General features: G+C 33.1%; 1 protein-coding gene across 2 annotated transcripts in view; it reads left to right on the top strand.

The window, feature by feature from the left end:
- GAS2 (growth arrest specific 2) overlaps nucleotides 1–18298 on the top strand; it is a 144098-nt gene that overhangs the window by 41834 nt on the left and 83966 nt on the right. For both annotated transcript variants that reach the window (XM_023506297.2, XM_003773639.4), the window contains exon 4: nucleotides 17240–17381. In XM_023506297.2, the coding sequence (XP_023362065.1) occupies nucleotides 17240–17381 (142 nt within the window). The remainder of the gene's footprint in view (nucleotides 1–17239; nucleotides 17382–18298) is intronic.

Here is an 18298-nt window from a genome sequence, read left to right on the forward strand (position 1 = left end):
TATCTCCCCATATTCCAGGAAGACAACAAGTATTTTTCCATTTTGTTCTTGGATGCTTAGGACTTAGCACAATAGTTATCAAATATTTACTGATTTAAGCTGGGCAAAACATTGAAGATATTTTGTATGGACAAGAAGCAGGAGTGTTCCAACTTTGTACATTTAGAGTTATGTTGTTGTTCGTATTTCTAGCAGAATACAAACTTTATTTAATGATAGCTTTGTTCAAACTGCAAAATCAGGTCCTTGCTCTGGCAATGGTGGTGAAACTATCGCAGTTTAAAAAGTACTTCCCTATTTATACAATAAAAACAGCAACAAGATGAAACATTATTTCTGAACTGGGAATAATTTAATATAGAATCAAATTAACTTCTCAAATCAACACTACCCTACTTGGAAAGGGCATGCCAATTGACCTGATTATTGTTCCACTCATCTTCTCTGTGACGTCTCAGACTCAAACACTCTTTCCTGGCCACCTGTTTCCTATATGAGTTTTTTTTTCCTCCTAGAAGCATATAAACTCCTTAAGGGCAGGAAAAGTCTCACGTTAGTATTTGTATCAACAGGAATGTGAACAGTGTCTGGATCATAGTAAGCACTTAATGATGCTATTTTTCATTCATTTATCGATGTCATTTTGTTCTATTATTTAAAAAATCAATTATTTCTTTTTGTAATGAAAGTATAAGTTTTAGTTTTCTCTGTTAAGAATATCTGAATATTGGAAGAATGGAGTCACAGGAAAGAATGAGAGAGTTCATTACTGATTATGGAGTCTTTTGAGTTGGGTAAAATATGGTAAAGATTCTACTACTTGTACAACTCTACCTGCTAGGAATCCCTGAAAGTCAGAAGTAAACACAACTGGGGAACTGGCTTAGGGACATATCAGATGACGTTTCTAAGATGTCTCAGTAGGCTTTGAACAAATGGTTAGAGGTTCCTGGTATCGATCATTCAACAAATACTTTTAAAGAACTTTTTATATGTGGGACACTGTTGATTCCTCAAAGTGGGGAAGAATAACTCCCCTTAAAGATATTATATTTTACTGGAAATAGATAATTATGCACAAATATGGAAATATAAAATTGATATGTATATAGGAATTATATGTACATATGTGCGTGTTTGTGTGTACTTGCACAAAGTAATTCAATTTACTTTTGAGAATTAAAGTTCACTAACAACTAGAAAGATCAGGAAAGGTTCGATAATGGAGTTGTGCTTTGAGGGACTCTGAGGAAGGAACACACTCCAGAGACAAGGGCACGGCTTAAGCATAGATTTGGAGGAAGGAGATGGCCTATGGTGCATGTGTTGGAGGAAATAACTAATAATCCATTTTAACTGGAATGAGAAGTGTCAACAGGAGTTATTTCACATTTCCTCTTAACTTTAAACATTCTTAGCAATGTGCACCCCAAAATGAATTATATTCTGTTTTGAATATACAGTGGTTGTAAGATTGAAAATAAAAATTAAATGCCCAAGTCATTTTTTGAAAGCTGGAAAAAATGGGATTATGAGAGGGAAAAAAAATCTTCTTTTCTAGGAAATTTCATAGAGCCAGCGAAACCGAGTTGGTCCCTTGAGTTAGATTTGAACCTGACAAAATTTTTCCAGGATGACATCATCTATTTCACTCACACGTTCACATCCTGCTTTAAGCCAGAGGCAGACACACCAACAAGACATGATTGTAAAAAAAAAAAAAAGTGTAGCTGGGGAACTGTTTTCACGAAACTTGATAGCTCTAAATTGTGGGCACTGCTGTTTCAAAGTAGTGGTGGACATTCTATCCTATATCAACAAAGGTTGGTCTTGCCATATGGAAATCTAATTATTTCAGACAGGTCTGTTACCAGTGGAGAGACTTCAGGTCACTGAAATACATCCCTAATGAATATCGATGCATAAAATCCTTCTTACAGAAGAGCTTTCATAAATCTTACAGAAAGACCATTTGTAACTGATTGAAATGAGAAAAATTAGTCCCGCCTTTTTTAAAGTTGGTGTTCACTAAGTGATTAAAAATGTACACACACTCCTACTTAATGCCATTTCTCTGTGTGTGTGGCCTTCAAGAAAGTGTAACGTGTGGCCGGACTACATAGCAGAGTAATAGCCTAATGTTTTCTTAGGTGAGATCATAGAGCTCTCACTATATGAGTCCTTCCACAGTATTTTCAGCTTTTTGTCTCCAGACCCAATGAATGCCTTCTCTTATTTCATTCAAGCAAGAAAAATCGAATTCAAGACATTAAGAATATTGTGTCGGGCATATAAATATTAGCTGTTACAATGATAATAGTGATGATAGCCATTTTCAAGTATTGGAAAGAAAGCCTTGTGAAAGTGAGATTAAATTTGTGCAATTTAGCTTCAGAGACTAAGGAATAAGGAATGGAAGTGTTGAAGGCAAATTTAATCTTTGACTTGGGGGAGGAAAAATAATCCCTAATAATTAATATTATGCCAAAATGGGAGACAGCTAGGTGACTCAGTGGACAGAGATCTGGGTCTGGATTCAAAAAGACCTGACTCCAAATGCGGCCTCACACACGTATTAGCTATTTGCCTTAATCCCCTGAAGAAGGAAATAACATTCCAGTATCTTTGCCAAGAAAACCTCATAGTCCAACAAAGAGTTGAACGTGACTAAATGATTGAACAACAAATGCCAAAGTATGTTGGTCTTCTTCAGGAATTAGTATTTTCTCTATCCCTTGAGATCTCCTAGGTTAGACTAGAATAGGTGACTTTAATTTCCAGGAACTTTATTAAAAGTTTTCCTATGTAGTTCTAAGTTGGGCTAGTATAGTTTTTAAGGTACCTCTCAAACTATGGCTTTTGTATTCTTCCTGAAATACAGGTATACTATAACTCTTAATTTCTCTAATCTATCGGTAGTATCTGGGCCTGTTACAAAGGGAAATAAGGCTTGTGTAGTGGGTTTTTGTGGGTTCTTGATAAACTCATGAAGAAAGAGGCAACATGGAATAATAACTAGAAAACTGACCTTGAAGTTAAAACGGCCTCAGTACAAGTCCCCCTGTGATACAACCTCACTGACTCTGGACCAGTCACTTAGCTTTTCAGAGCTCTAGATGACTTTTTAATATTATAAATCTCAAATAAACATTTACTTTGAAGACACTTCCCACTTGTTGAGAGGTTTTTGTTTAAAAGCAAATTGAAGTGCTACAACTTAGAGTTGGACTTTATGTTTATTGAAACAATAAGAGCAGCTTTTATTAAGCAATGAGATTGATATACTATGGGCTCAATCACTTTGTTTCCTCTTCTGTCCAAGTGTGAGAAAACACAGTGGCATCTTAACAATCAGGTACAAGTTTGAATATTCACTCAAACACTTTCAATTAATTTAAGATTTCAGATGGCACATGGCACATAGTGAAGGATTTAGAATCTGAGTATGTGGATTTAAAAATGGATTTTGTTATGGACTTTCTGTGTGATGTTGGTCAAATCATTTAACTTTTCTGGGTTTTAATTTCTCTTTTCTTAAAAGAAGGTGTTGTCCTAGATCAAAGCTTCTTTTTAAAAAATTTAATAGTATTTTATTTTTCCAAATATCGTTTTCAACATTCACTTTTGCAAAACCTTGTGTTCTAATTTTTTCTCCCTCACTCCCTCCTTCTCAAGACAGCAAGCAATGCAATAGAGGTGAAACATGCTCAGTTCTTCTAAATATATTTCCATATTTACCATTCTGTACAAAATATCCAATCAAAAGGGAAAAAAACAAACAATAACAACAAAAAAAGGTGAAAATAGCATGCTTTGATCCACATTCAGTCTCCATTGTTCTATCTCTGGATACAGATGGTATTCTCTATCAGGAAACTATTGGAATTGCCTTGATATAAAAGAACATTCTTTAAATTTCCCATTCAGAATTCATATTTTTAAAAAATCAAACTTCATTGTTTATTTGTAGAAAAATGTATATGAGATTATTGCAGGTTCACCTAAATAGATCCAAATCTATCACAATTGTAGATCAAAGTGTATTAAACTGTGGATTGAGACCAATTGAATGTGAGGTTGCTTAAATTTGGCAATAGTAAAAGATATCAAATATCCTACCAAGATGTAATTCTTTATGTAAAAATAAACAAACACATCCATCTCATTAATATGCAAATTTTCTCTTGTCTTTAATAAATTGGATGATTATATATATAACAAAGAATTGTTTTAAAATAAATTTCTTTATGATTTATCATCAGTTTATTTATATACCTATTCTATATACCTCTATATCTGGGGTCCTATAAAAATTTCTAGGGCAAAAAGGAATTGTGAGTGTAAAAAATAAAGAAGTTCTGCTAATTCAGATGACCTCTAAGCCTCATTCCATCTCAAAAATCTGTGATCTTATGATTGCATATCTAAAAGTAGAAAGACCTTAGGCCAAATTTTATCTAAACTTCTTATTTAAATGATGAGAAGTTCAAGGTTTTGTTTAGGTTGCAAAAGGTAGTATTTGGTAGGATTAGAATTCAAGTCTAAGAGTTCTGACTCCAAATTCAGTCTTATATGTGTTGTTATGATGTAACCTCTGGGATGTTCCCGTCATTAACTTTTATGATAATTTTATCTCCAAAGAATGAAGGAAACTAATAAGAAATAGCTGTTACAAAGCAAAAATGATGAGAATCTCAGGAGAAAGTGACCTCTATTCCTTAGGGTTTACAATAGTTAAGGTAGCAAAGTTAGATAGTGTTAAATTCAAATAGAAATGGGCTGGGGGTGGGGAGCACTAATCCACACAGAAAGATTCCTGTGGGTTGCAAATTTACTTCTTTTCAAAATGTAATGTTAACTATGTTTTTTTTTTCTGTATTTTTACTTATTTTTTGGAAAAATTCCCTGATGATACTTTAATTTGCTTCCAATACACCTAGGGCTGCATGTATCTGCAGGCTCAGTGTTTGACAACTCCAGTCTAAAATATGCCCCACATTTCAGGAAACAGATTTCAAACAGTTCAGAAAAAAGACAGGTAGGAACTTGACATTTGAGAGGGCAAATCAACCAACTGGTGGTGAGATGATCTCAAGAATGAAATATTAATGACAAAAGCAAAATCTAGTAGAGGAACAAAGACAGGGTTACCTCAACTGAGAAATAGCTGATATATATTTAACAATAATGTACATGATTCTTGAGACTGCATGGAAAGAAAGAATGACATATTCCTGGAAGCACATGATGTCAGGAATTCAGCATCAATCAAATGGGAATAACATATGAGAAGAGCCTTGCAAATATTAAAGTCCTATAAGAATGGCAGCTAATAATTATTATGTTAAAAACAGAGACACTGAATGAGATGCACAAATAAAAGGGGCCATTTTTTTGATGTTGAAATCAAGAAAGCAAATGCAATATGTGGATTGCATTGGTCCATGACAATGGTCAATTGAGAAAAGGCAGAACTATTCAGTAATTTTGGTTGTTTATTGTTTTTTTTTTCCTTACAAAAGTGGCTGATTCTTAGTATGATCCCCTGTTTAGGGAATCTGAGGTGTGAGCTCCCTTATTGTCTGCCATCCACCCTACGCAATCAGCCAAGTCAGCAACTCTCTAAAATAAACTGCTTAGAGCATATCTGTGCAAATAATTACTTAATTAGCAGGTGTTTTCACTCTCTACGTGACAGAATATTTTTCTCTTTTCTGAGGCACTCTTGATGGTAGGTGGGAAGGCACAGAATGAAGATGGAGTAGGGTGGATGTACTATTCAGTCTTCTTAATCCTCAGTTTTTCTAAGTCTCAGAAATGAAGTGAGTAAATGAAGTGAGCTCCATTACTTGCATCATTTGCTGGTGCATCACAGATGATGGAAGACGGCTAAAATGCTTCAAATCCGTGGTCACCTATAAATTATATTTTCCCATGGTTAATGAAAAATTAAAGTTACACAGAACTTTATTGAATTGCCATTCTCTACAGATTCAAATTTAGCACAAGAGGAATCTTTTTGGAGTTCTGGCCAAAGGAGCTCATTTTCTGAAATAATGTAAAGAATCTCAGACAACTGGATCCTTAAATGGATCATAACTCTACTCTAGTGGATTTCAGAAAAGTTCCACAGGTTTTATATTGGCCCATGTAGTTATAGTTGCTAAATCCCAGGTAGGGAGCTCTAAATTACATTTAGATACCTTGGCCTTTTTAATATTCAATTAAATTACTTTATTGGGAGAAAAGCTCTTCAATAAAATATATGGTGAAGCCAAAAGTAGCAAGGGGATATAAGGGGAAATATTAATTCAATTCAAGGAAAGAACAACTTTATTATCTGAATGTTTGAACTGCGTTTTCTTTATGACTATTGAAAAAGATATTAGCTCTTGGTTTTCACCATATCTTATTTTATATATCCCTTTGTGCACTATTTTAGCTTCCAAAGTGTCTAGCTGAAGTAATCAGGGAACAGTATTTATCTCAGGTTTTTATAAAGAGATTGAACTATTTAAAATCCTAATGGTACATTTTCATTTCTACTCACATAAGGAATTGTAAATGCCATTCCCTCATTCTTTTGTTTGGGTTTGAATGTTAAAATGAATGTGGTTTTTGTTTTAATGTCTTCCTGACCTCCCTCAAAAATTGGAAGAGAAGTACCATATAATATTAACTTTCTAAGGAGTGGTTATAATAACTTATTGAATGTTATAGTTTTTTCCAGAAAAAAATTACAATCTTAACTTTGAATATTGCCTCTCTACTTTGAAAGGATTTGTGGCTACAGTTTCTTCTGATATTTTGATTTCTTTTTCTATCTGAAATAAAGCAAATGAATTCCAAAAAATTGATATAAAGAGTATTTCAATTATAGATAAAGGAAAAGCATGTCTATACATACCTCCAAGTAGCTACAAACTCAGAATTAATGGAGCTTTTAGTGTTTGGGAGGGTTGCTGTTTACTATTAATCAGACATCATAAATTGCTAAAAAAAATGGTATAAGAACATAACTCTAGAAATAGAAATCACCTTATGGGACATGGGTTCAAGCTCCTCATTTTAAAGATGAAAAAACTGAGGCCTGAGCAGTTGAATGTCTTCAATTCAAAACCTTTATCTCTAAAGTACTTGTATCTTCTGATCCAGAAGGGTTTAGGTAGATGAAAAAGACACAGATTATTGTTTTCCCATTTTCAGATCTTTTATATTGTGTGTTTCTTCTATGGCCCTACTGACTTTACAGAAAATGAAGGATACAAGGGGGAAAAAATGAAAAGGGAATGTTTGGAATGGTTTTCACCCACTAAAAAAGCAGTGGAATGAATTAAAAATTCTTTTAAAAGAAGACCTACTACTATAATTCCTTGTTTCCTTCCACTATAACTACAGCCTTAAAAGAATCAGGGAGGAAGGTTGGGGAATCCATGCACGACTGAGGCATGAACCAATAATATCAATAGCATACTTTTTAAATGTATACTAAAGGCTGGGCCCTATACCATACAGACTTATACAGGATCCAAAGGTTACAATCCATGTAAAAATAAGATTTGCACAAGGAAATGATAGTGAATAATGTAATTACAGAGAGTAGGTGTTTGGGAGTCATTGAAGATTAGAGTCAGTAAGTACTCAGGAAAGACTTTGTGGTAGATATCAAATAAGTGATATCAAAAGATCACAGATTTAGAGCTGGAAGCAACATTAGAGTACATTTAGTTTAATTTTTTTCTTTTAAAACTGAGACAATTGAGGGCTATGGAGATGAAATAACTTGCCCATAGTTACCCAACTAGTAACCAGAAGAGCCAAAATTTGAACTGAGATACACTGACAACATCCAATCTCATGTTACTTCCACTGTGCTATGACTACCTTTTAATGAGTCCACTTCTGGAAGTTCTGCCATCCTTGATACATGGGATTACAAGGAGTTAATCATGGAATGAGGATGAGGAAGAATGACATTCATCCATGACTCTTTAGCAGTATCCAAAACAGCATTTGAGACAGTTAGGTAATACAGTGGATAATACCTGGAGGTAATATACCTCCAAAACAGGTCTGGAGCCAAGAAGACTTGAGTTGAAATTGAGCCTTAGACCCTTATTAGCTAGGTGACCCTGAGGAAGTCACTTTACCCTGCTTGCCTCAGTTTCCTCATCTGTAAAATAAGCTGGAGGAAAAAATGGCAAACCAGTTCAATATCTTTGCCAAGAAAACCCCAAATGGGACCATGAAGCATTGGACACAATTGAAAATGACTGAAGAAAAACCTGCATTTGGTCACTTGTTTCTTTACAACACTTAGTCCATACTCATTATTTGAGCTCACTTTTCTATATTAAAAAAGCTTATTATCTATTTTAGTCCTCTTCTCTAAGGTATCTATATGGTTTTCATCTTACTTCAATTTTTATTATAATAATGTGAAATAATATCTATCATTGATAGTAGAATACTACTAACTGGCATTTCAGAGCAGCTAGATAGTGAACTGGATTGGAGCTTAGAGTTAAGCTTGGAGTTAGGAAAATTCATTTTTCTGAGTTCAAATCTATCCTCAGGTCCTTACTAGTTGTTTGATCCTAGTCAAGTCACTGAACCTTGTCTGACTCAGTTCCTCATTAATAAAATAAGCTGGAGAAGGAAATGGCAAATCAGTGCCATATTTTTATCAAGAAAAATGGAATGACAGAGTTTGATATGATTAAAACAAACCCATAAAAATAACTAGCATTTATGTATTACTTACTATGTAGCAGACACTATGCTAAATGCTTCATAATATTATTTCATTTTGTCCTCACAATAACCTTTTTCATTGAGCTCACTGGAAAATTTTTTCTTACTTTCCTAATTTGCTTATGGTATCACTCTTTATGTCTAAATTATGCATCCATTTTTACTTTATCATATGTGAAATGTTGATCTACCCCTATTCTTATCCATATTATATTCCAGTTTTCCCAGAAATTTTTGTCAAGTAGTGATTTCCTATCCTAAAAATTGGAGTCTTTGGGTTTATCAAACAGTAGATTAGTATAGTAATTTATTTCTGTGTTTTGTATACCTAATTTATTCCACTGATCAACAACTGTATTTCTTAGCCAGTATCCAATAGTTTTGATGGTTGCCATTTTATAATATAGTTTTAGATCTGTATGTCTAGGACATCTTCCTTTCCATTTTTTTCACTAATTCCTTTGATATTCTAAACCTTTTGTTCTTTCATATCAATTTTATTTTTTTTAGCTCTAAAGAATAACTTTTTGGTACTTTGATTAAGATATCACTAAGTAAATAAATTATATAAGTAAATTAATCATATTTATTATATCAACTCAGCCTACTCTTGAGCAATTGATATTTTTCCAGTTATGTAGATCTGAATTTATTTGTGTAATTGTTTTCATAAAGTTCCTGGGTTTGTCTTGGGATTCCCAAACATTTCATATTTTCTATAGTTATTTTAAATGGAATTTCTCTTTCTTTTGCTTGATACTGAACTTTCTTGGTAAAATGTAAAAACGTAGATGATTTATGTGAGCTTATTTTATATCTGAAACTTTGCTAATGTTATTTCAAGAAGATTTTTACTTGATTTCCAAGGATTCTCTAAATGCACCATCATATAATCTGCAGCGGGGGGTGGATTTATCTCCTCATTGCTTATTCTAATTCTTTCAATTTCTTTTGCTTCTCATTTCTATGACTAATATCTGTAGTATAATGTTGAATAATGGTAGTGATAGTAGGAATTCTTGTTTTAGTCCTGATGTGGGAAAGGTTACCCTCATTACATGAGCTTACCCTCGTTACAGATAATATTTGCTAATGGTTTTAGATAAATACTATGTATCATTTTAAGGAAAACACCATTTATTTTTATCCTCTCTAATATTTTTAACAGGAATGAGTGATCTATTTTATCAAAACCTTTCTTTCTGCATCTATTTAAATAGTCATAAGATTTCTGATAGTTTTATCGATTCTACTTATAGGAAGTTTTACTATAGTCTACTTATAGGAAGTTTTTTTTTCTTCAGTGAATTTTTGTGCCTCTTTTTCCACTTGGCTGATTCTGTTTTTTAAGACATGATTATGTTCACTTTTTAAAATTTTTTTTAGCATTTCGCATAGCCAGGTTTTTAAGGTGTTATTTTCTTCAGTATATATATATGTTTGTGTTTCTATTTCCTTTACCAACCTATTGACTCATTTTTCATGATTTTCTTATATCACTCTCATTTCTCTATTTTTTCCCTCTACCTCTTATTTGATTTTCACAATCCTTTTTGAGTTTTTCCATGGCCCGAGACCAATTCCTAGTCTTATTAAAGATTTTGGATATATAAGCTTTATCTCTGTTATCTTTTGAATGTTTTAATCTTCCTTATCACCATAGTAGCTTTGTAGGATCAGATTTTAAAAATATTTTTTACTCATTTTCCCAGACTATTTCTTTATTATCAAGTCTTTTTAAAAGTAGGACTCTGCTTTCAAGGAGGAGAATGCATTGTCCCAAGCTTGAGTAGTTTTATGTGTCTGTTTTTCAAAGAAACTTTTGGGGACCTATATGTTTTTAGTTTTTCCAAGGTGTGATCTAAGGAAAGGTGGGCTTACTATTTTCTCAGCCTATACTCTGATCTGTGAGCCACAACAAGCACTCTTTTCTGCACTTGAAGTGTGAAGATGGTTCCTAATTCACTGCAACTACAAGTTCTGTTGCACTAGTACTCCTCTGTACCCTGGTACTGTCATCAAGTTGCCATGGGTTCAATTATCATCTCTATTGATTCCTTTATCTTTCACCTATTAAATGTTCACCAGACACCTTAATTTTCCTTCTAGTTCTAACTAAAATCCCTCTTTCTAGACCTCCTTTAATTACAGTGCTTTCCCACAATTGATCATCTCCAATTTATTCTGTGTAGAGAGTATTCATACACATTTGGCTGTATATTCTCTCCTCTGTTAGAGGAGGGCTCCTTGAAAGCTCAAACTGATTTTTGCTTTTCTCCATATGCCCCGCACTTAGCATAGTGTCTAGTATATAGCAGGTATAAAAGTCTGTTGCCTGACTTTTTTTGGAGTACATGTTGTTTTCTTTGCATATAACTTGTATTGGATTAATAATATGTTCCTGTATTTTTAGCACAAGTACAGCTACTATATTCCATGTGTTAAAATGATTGAACACTTTTATAGAATTGGAATTATTTTTTAAATAAGAAAATAGTTTCTTTTTACTAAGTTATGTCAAGGATGAGAATGTTTTAACAACCTAAGTCCTTGTTGTTCTGGTCAAGTGCTTTGATTTATTTTCCCTGTTAAATGAAATTTAAAGTTTGCATTATTTCTGAAGCACAATTTGGAAATCCAACCTGGAACCAAGTTTATGTAAAGCACCTAGAATAAGTGAATTTGATAGAATGAGTTGAATGAGAATAAAATATTTGTGGGCATATAAAATAGGTCTGGTGTCACCTGGATGTTACACTTTGTATTGGAGTCTGAACCAGACTTTGATTAGGGGCTCAAACTCATTTATTGAACTTTCTTGAAGGTCATGGGCATATTTTCCCCAAGTAGAATATAAGCACCCTGAAGGGGTAAAATCTGTTAAAATGTGGCATATAGCATAGTGGTTGGCACAAAGTAATTCCTTGATTAATGCTTTTTGAATTGTTGGATTGGATGAGACAATTTTATTGAGAGATTTCAAAACTCACTTCCCTCTTCAAATATTTTATTTTGAATCAGATCTATAAAATGACAGGACTACATAGCTGAAAGGGTCTTCATCATAAGGAGGTTCAGTCCTTTGTGCTTTGCCAAACAGTATCTTTGGCAACTTCTTGACTGTTTCATATAAAATATTTTTATAGTTAGAATATATATTTTAAAGGCCAAATCAACTCAAGTCACTCTTGAACGTCTCACATAAAATCTTTCCAAAGCATATAATGTAGAGGAGCAATCATCATCTGACATCATTTTTACCACCTGCCTTGCAGATGTGTTATAAAAATATGTAGCAAAAAAATTTAAAACAATACTTTCATATATGTACTCATTGATGCAGGTACTCTATCCAAATATGCTGCTTGAAACCCACTGATAACAGCTCACCAAAGAAAACTCTTGCTAATATCTTCTTGTAAATTCTCCATGGGGGTCTCCATAACCTATTGAAGAACCTCCTCTAGATACTTTGATTTTTTATGAATGATAATCAAGAAAAATTTTTTTCTAATTCTAAAATGATTCAATTTCACTTTGGTAGAGTTCTTTACAATAGCACTCAACCAAACTTTTCCCATTGGAAATATTTGCTCACATTACATGGACTGATGTTAAGTGAAATGAGCAGAACCAGGAGATCATTCAACAACAAGATTATATGATGATCAGTTCTGATGGATGTGGCTCTTTTTCAACAATGAGATGATTCAGGCCAGTTTCAATGATTTTGTGATGAAGAGAGCATCTAAACTCAAAGAGAGTACTGTGGGAACTAAGTGTGGATCACAAGATGATGTTTTTACTCTTTTTGTTGTTATTTGCTTGCATTTTGTTTTCTTTCTCATTTTTTCCATTTTGATTTGATTTTTCTTGTGCAGCAAGAAAATTGTATAAATATGTATGCATATGTTGGATTTAACATATATTTTTCCATGTTTTAACATATATTGGACTACTTGCCATCTAGAAGAATGGGGGGAAGGGAGGAAAAAAATTAGAACACAAGGTTCTTCAAGGGTTAATGTTGAAGAATTATTCATGCATATGTTTTGAAAATAAAAAACTAAAAAAAATTAAATTAAATTTTTAAAAAAGAAAATACTTGCTGACAAAAATATTGATCATAAGCATTTTTGGCTGACTTTGGGCTTTTAGATGAAGAAAAATACAATCCTACCAAAAATATGGCCTTTGATGTAGGCCATATTTTTGGTAGGATTGTATTTTTCTTCATGTAGGTCTCTTAAAGAATTCTTAATTTTAAGGGAGTTGGGTAACAATTACTCAGCTTATATGATATGGTGTGTAGATGTTTTACATGAAATGTTCAGAATGATTTAAATTTTTTGCATCATTTAACAAATTCTAGCTACTAAAGTGCTTTGGACAAGCATAGATAGATATGTCCAGATATAATATATGGCTAGCCCAGAAACGTAAATCTGACTACCAACTCCAAGACAGAAAAGGATGCTCCATAAATCGCCTTCTTTGCCTGGTTGTATGACTGAACTTGTGTTTCCTCTGGATTCCTAAGTTATGGCGTTTTGATAGCTAGCTCTCCTTTAACTTGCCAAAAACTACAGTCATGCCTTTTCACACCAGAGCAAAAAAATTTTCCAGGAAGAATGACATCTATGTTTACACAGAGAACTCAATGCTTTAACAATCTTGGAGAAAAGAAAAGATTAATTGTATTTTATTTGTTGGGTCAAAGGTCATACAAATAACTTCTTGATATAGGATTTTGTTGGCCACACTGACCAATTTGTTATCACCTACCATTTCTGGGTCTTTTTATAGACTAGGGCTATAGAATTAAATTTTTCCTCTAGCAAGATAAAGATATTATAATGTTTTTAAGAGTGTTAGTTCTCTATCATAAAGCTCTAAATAATTTATATGTGCCTCTTCATAGGATTATAGGATTTAAGGATGGAATGGATTTTTAAATAATCATCTAGTCCAATACCCACATTTCCAGATGAAGAAACCAAGACCCATAGAGATTATCTTTCCTAAGACTTGTATCTATAGAGTTATAAGAAGATATATAGTATATTTGTCACTATAAATACTATGCTTGTCTATGTGCACACACAGATAGTATGGAGGTATTAATGCATAGAATATATGTGTAAAATATGTGAATATATACATATATGTGACTATACATAAAATGTGAATATATTATATAAATATATTAAACAAATTAATATAATATAATTAATTGATAATAATATAACTAAATATAAAATATTATATAAATATATTATGTATATTCTATAAATAGTAAAATAACCAAATAAAAATTTCAATCCATTTTGATATGTGAAGTTGTCTAAGTTTCAAATCTATATAAAAATTGGTCTGGACCTATGATTTCATTAGTGTGGAAAACTCTCATGGGGGAAACAACTTCTTCCAGTGCAGACTGGCAACTGTTCTGCAAATTTTACTCCAGGAGATATGCCCCAGAACATGCAGAACTGAAGTGACTTGCCTACTCCCCCACAGTCAGTATGTATTAGACATAGATCTTTAGTTCAGATTTCTTGACTTTCAGGGTGACTCTCTACATGAATCCATGCTGCTTCTCTGTAAAATCAGAAATCCAGTTCCATATCACCAAAGGACTCTAGGATATCTCTCCCTGGATATTCCATTGGCATTGTAGTCTAACATTTTCAGCATGGAATTCATCATCTTTTTCATTAAAATGGCAATCCTCCTTTAATACAACAATCATTTGTTAAAATTGACCTGTTAAGGTCCTACTATGCGCCAAGTGAGGGAAGATACAAAGAGCAAAAAAAAAAAAAAAAGCGTTCCTAACCTCAATAAGCTAATATTCTATTGGGAGAAACAATATGTGCACAGATAAATAAATAAAAAAGGAATATATGGGGATCAAGAAAGGTCTCATATAGTCCTATGTCCCTATAGCATCATAAGCATAAATAATGAGGAGAGAATTCAAAGCAATCACAAATAATAAGAATATTTCACTTTTATATCTCCATAACTAATAATAGTAAAATGTAATACTATTGCCATTATTATTAGTAACTATGAGGTTAACAAGGAAGCTTGTGGAATTGTAAATTGTAGAGAGGATTAGGAAGATAAAATAGAAATTCTAGAGATTCATTATGAAGCTTCAGGCTAGGAAACTCTTCCATTATCTTTCAATATTGTGTATTATAGGATCATGGTTAGATGAAAGCAATACACAGAATGTGATTTTAAATCATATGAAACTCAGGTTTTTTTTTCTATATCTTAGGATCATAGATTTAGACCATAATGGTAATTAAGTACAATACCCTCATTTACAAATGAGGAAACTGAGGCACAGAGTAGATGTCACTTGTCTGAAATTACACAACCAAGAAGTAACTGAGGCATCATTCAAACCCAAGACTTTCTCACTACAAGTACAAGCAAAGCTCAATTTACTCCACTGTAACGTACTCCACTCAGTGTACTCCACTGGGCTGCCTCTTGTTGACTGTACAGTTGACAACCATATGTGGACTGAATTGATTATTTGTGGGGAAATTACTCCAATTTGAAATTAAACTTTTGCACAAAGGTATTAATATGTTTATTATTATTATTAAAGTTCATATTTATCATATTAGTTGGGCTCTTTGGATAGGTGTTTCTGTCCCTATACTCTAAGTGTTAAAATAAAACCTCTTTATAAAATCCTTAGTTTCCTTCAAGATTCAGCCTTGGTGCCACTTATGAGAAGCATTTCCCGATATCTCTCTTTCCCACCCTGCCTCCTAAATTGTTAGTGTTTTCTTCTTCTTCAAATTCCTTTATATTTACTCACTTTTTTATACATTGTATTCCTTTCCAGGAAGGAATAGAAACAATCTTCTTGAGGATTTGCTTTATTATTTTTTTGCATCCCAGCAGCAAGTACATATAGTAGGTGTTTTAGAAGTTTGTTAAGCTGGAAAAAATAATTGAAATTTTAATTCAAATAACTGAAAATATCATTTGTGTGTTATAACCATAAAGTCACTGGACTAGAAGACTAGGAAAATGTCATAGAATATTTCTTTTTTGCAGGAGTGTATCAATCAATTTTAGTTTTTATTTTATTGATTTTTTTACAACTATTTTTAACCTCATGATCTACTATCATGAACATTTGTATTGTATTTGCAGATACAAATTGAAGTAAAGACCTGAAGCAATTATTCAACTCACATAATTCACAAAAATAATTCTGTCTTGACTATCTGGCTCATTCAAAGAGATCTCCCCCCGTAAAAATTATCAAGATATTTGAAATTTTTAGTTTAACAACTTATTTTACATTGGATTAATTTATAAATTTGTCACATTCTATCATGCATTTCTTCATGTCACTGTATGTTTTCCTGAGGGGAAATTTCTAGGACAAAATTCTCTCTCTCTCTTCTTCTTCTTCTTCTTTTTCTTCTTCTTCTTTTTTTTTTTTTTTTTTTTTTTTTTTTTTTGGTTGTTGTTGTTGTTGAGGCAATTAGGGTTAAGTGACTTGGCCAGGGTCACACAGCTAGGAAGTGTTAAGTGTCTGAGATCAGGTTTGAACTCAGGTTCTCATGACTTCAGGGCTGGTGCTCTAGCCACTGTACCACCTAGCTGCCCCTAGGATAAAATTCTCAAAAACGATTAAGAGTTAATAGGCAAATTAGATCAAGTTCACACCTTACCTTTATTTGTATTATTTTCTCTTATTTATTACAAAACAACACCAATGAGCAAGACCATTATGTCTGGGGACAAATAAACCAATATAGATTAGAAACTTATGTAAAACATATATGTAGATTGCAAAGTGGTGTATTTGGAGAAAAATTAGAGAATTCCATTCCTTGAAGTTCCTGAATAATAAACTCCTTTTACTTTGGGTTCAGGAGAATAGAAGTTTGGAGACTTTGGGGACATCTTTCATCTTGATCTTTCCTCTATGTACATATGACGTCTAAGCAGCAATATCTGACTATAAGCAAATAGAATTCATCCAGGTACTGAGGTTTTATTTGCATCAGAAGCTATACTCAATCATTCAACAACCTTTATTAAATGTCTACTCTGCACCAGGTGTTGAACATACAAAAACCAAAGCAAAATGCATCTTGAATCTGCTATCTAGAATCTCCCAAAGAGAAAAAAATTGTCAGGGAAAAAAAAAGGAAGAGTAGAGACAGAATAAGGAACTTCAGGCCTCTCTTGTTCAAGCCTCAGTATGCATATTCCCAATAATTCTCTTTGATGGGTCCAGTTTTTCACCCACCACTGGGTCGCTGTATCCGTTTCATTGGCATGTCATTTACCTTCTTACAGGTCTGTGTAAAGGAATCATTAGAGATGAAGTCATTGTAAGGGAGTTTCATGGTATACATAAATGGCTTTTTAACATGTTCTTCTAGAATGCTTTGACCAGATGTGTTTCCAGCAGAGTAAAACTTCCTTGTTTTCACAGTGCCTGCCGGTGAGGAAGATTCCATGCAAAGCCAGCGCGCCTTCAGGATCCTTTTTTGCCCGAGACAACACAGCCAATTTCTTATCCTGGTGCCGAGATGTAGGGGTGGATGAAACATGCCTCTTTGAATCAGAAGGTTTGGGTATGTATCTTAATTCTGAATCTGAAGTGATTCAAACAATGTGCAGAATCTGATGAGCCTTTAATGGATGGGCAGAAAAAGCAAACAAAAACAAAAATCTTAACTAGTTAATGAATATCATCTTTTTTTCTTTCTTTTTTCCTCATTTTTTTACTCAAGGGGCAATGTGGTCAAATGAATAGAACCCCAGGTTTGCAATCATGCAACTTGGATTTGATTCTGGACTCCACTGTTTGTTAGTGTTATAATTTTGGGCTGATCACTTTAATCTCTTTGGACTATGTTTTCTCATCTCAAAAATGTGGGATTGGTTTCTTAAGTTTATTAAAAAAAACATATATTGAAAAATTAAAGAATCTAAATTAAGGGAGGATAGATTAGCTGAGATCTAAAACACCTAAAACACCTTTTCTACCTATAATTTGAGGGTGGGAGTTACTGACTTTTTTTGTGCCATTGACCCATTTGGCAGTCTGGTGAAACCTGTGTTCCCTATTTAAGAATAATATTTTTAAATGTATAAAATAAAATGCAGAGCATCTCAAAGGAAAATTTGAAATATAATTAAGAAAATTTTAAAAAGAAACACAAAATGACGTGTCCCAAGTTAAGAATCTCTGATCTAGAGGTTCATTGGCCATTTCACAAGTTATTAACTATCATGATCATCTCTTTGAGTGTGTTAGATTATTAGAATTCTGAACTTTTACAGGTGGCTAAATATCACGGTTTCCAGTTATTATTATTTACCTTGGGGGGAAAAGACTAGAAAATGGAACAGGAGCACAAGGCTTTTCTTCCGAAAAATACAGCTGTTAATAAGGCAAGGAAGAATTGAGAGGACATATGAACTAGGGACAAAATTGCACTATTAGTCTTTATGAGCAATTTACCTGTGTTGAACATTCCAATGTTCC

The sequence above is a fragment of the Sarcophilus harrisii genome, chromosome 6 (assembly GCF_902635505.1).
Source record: "Sarcophilus harrisii chromosome 6, mSarHar1.11, whole genome shotgun sequence".
NCBI lineage: Eukaryota > Metazoa > Chordata > Mammalia > Dasyuromorphia > Dasyuridae > Sarcophilus > Sarcophilus harrisii.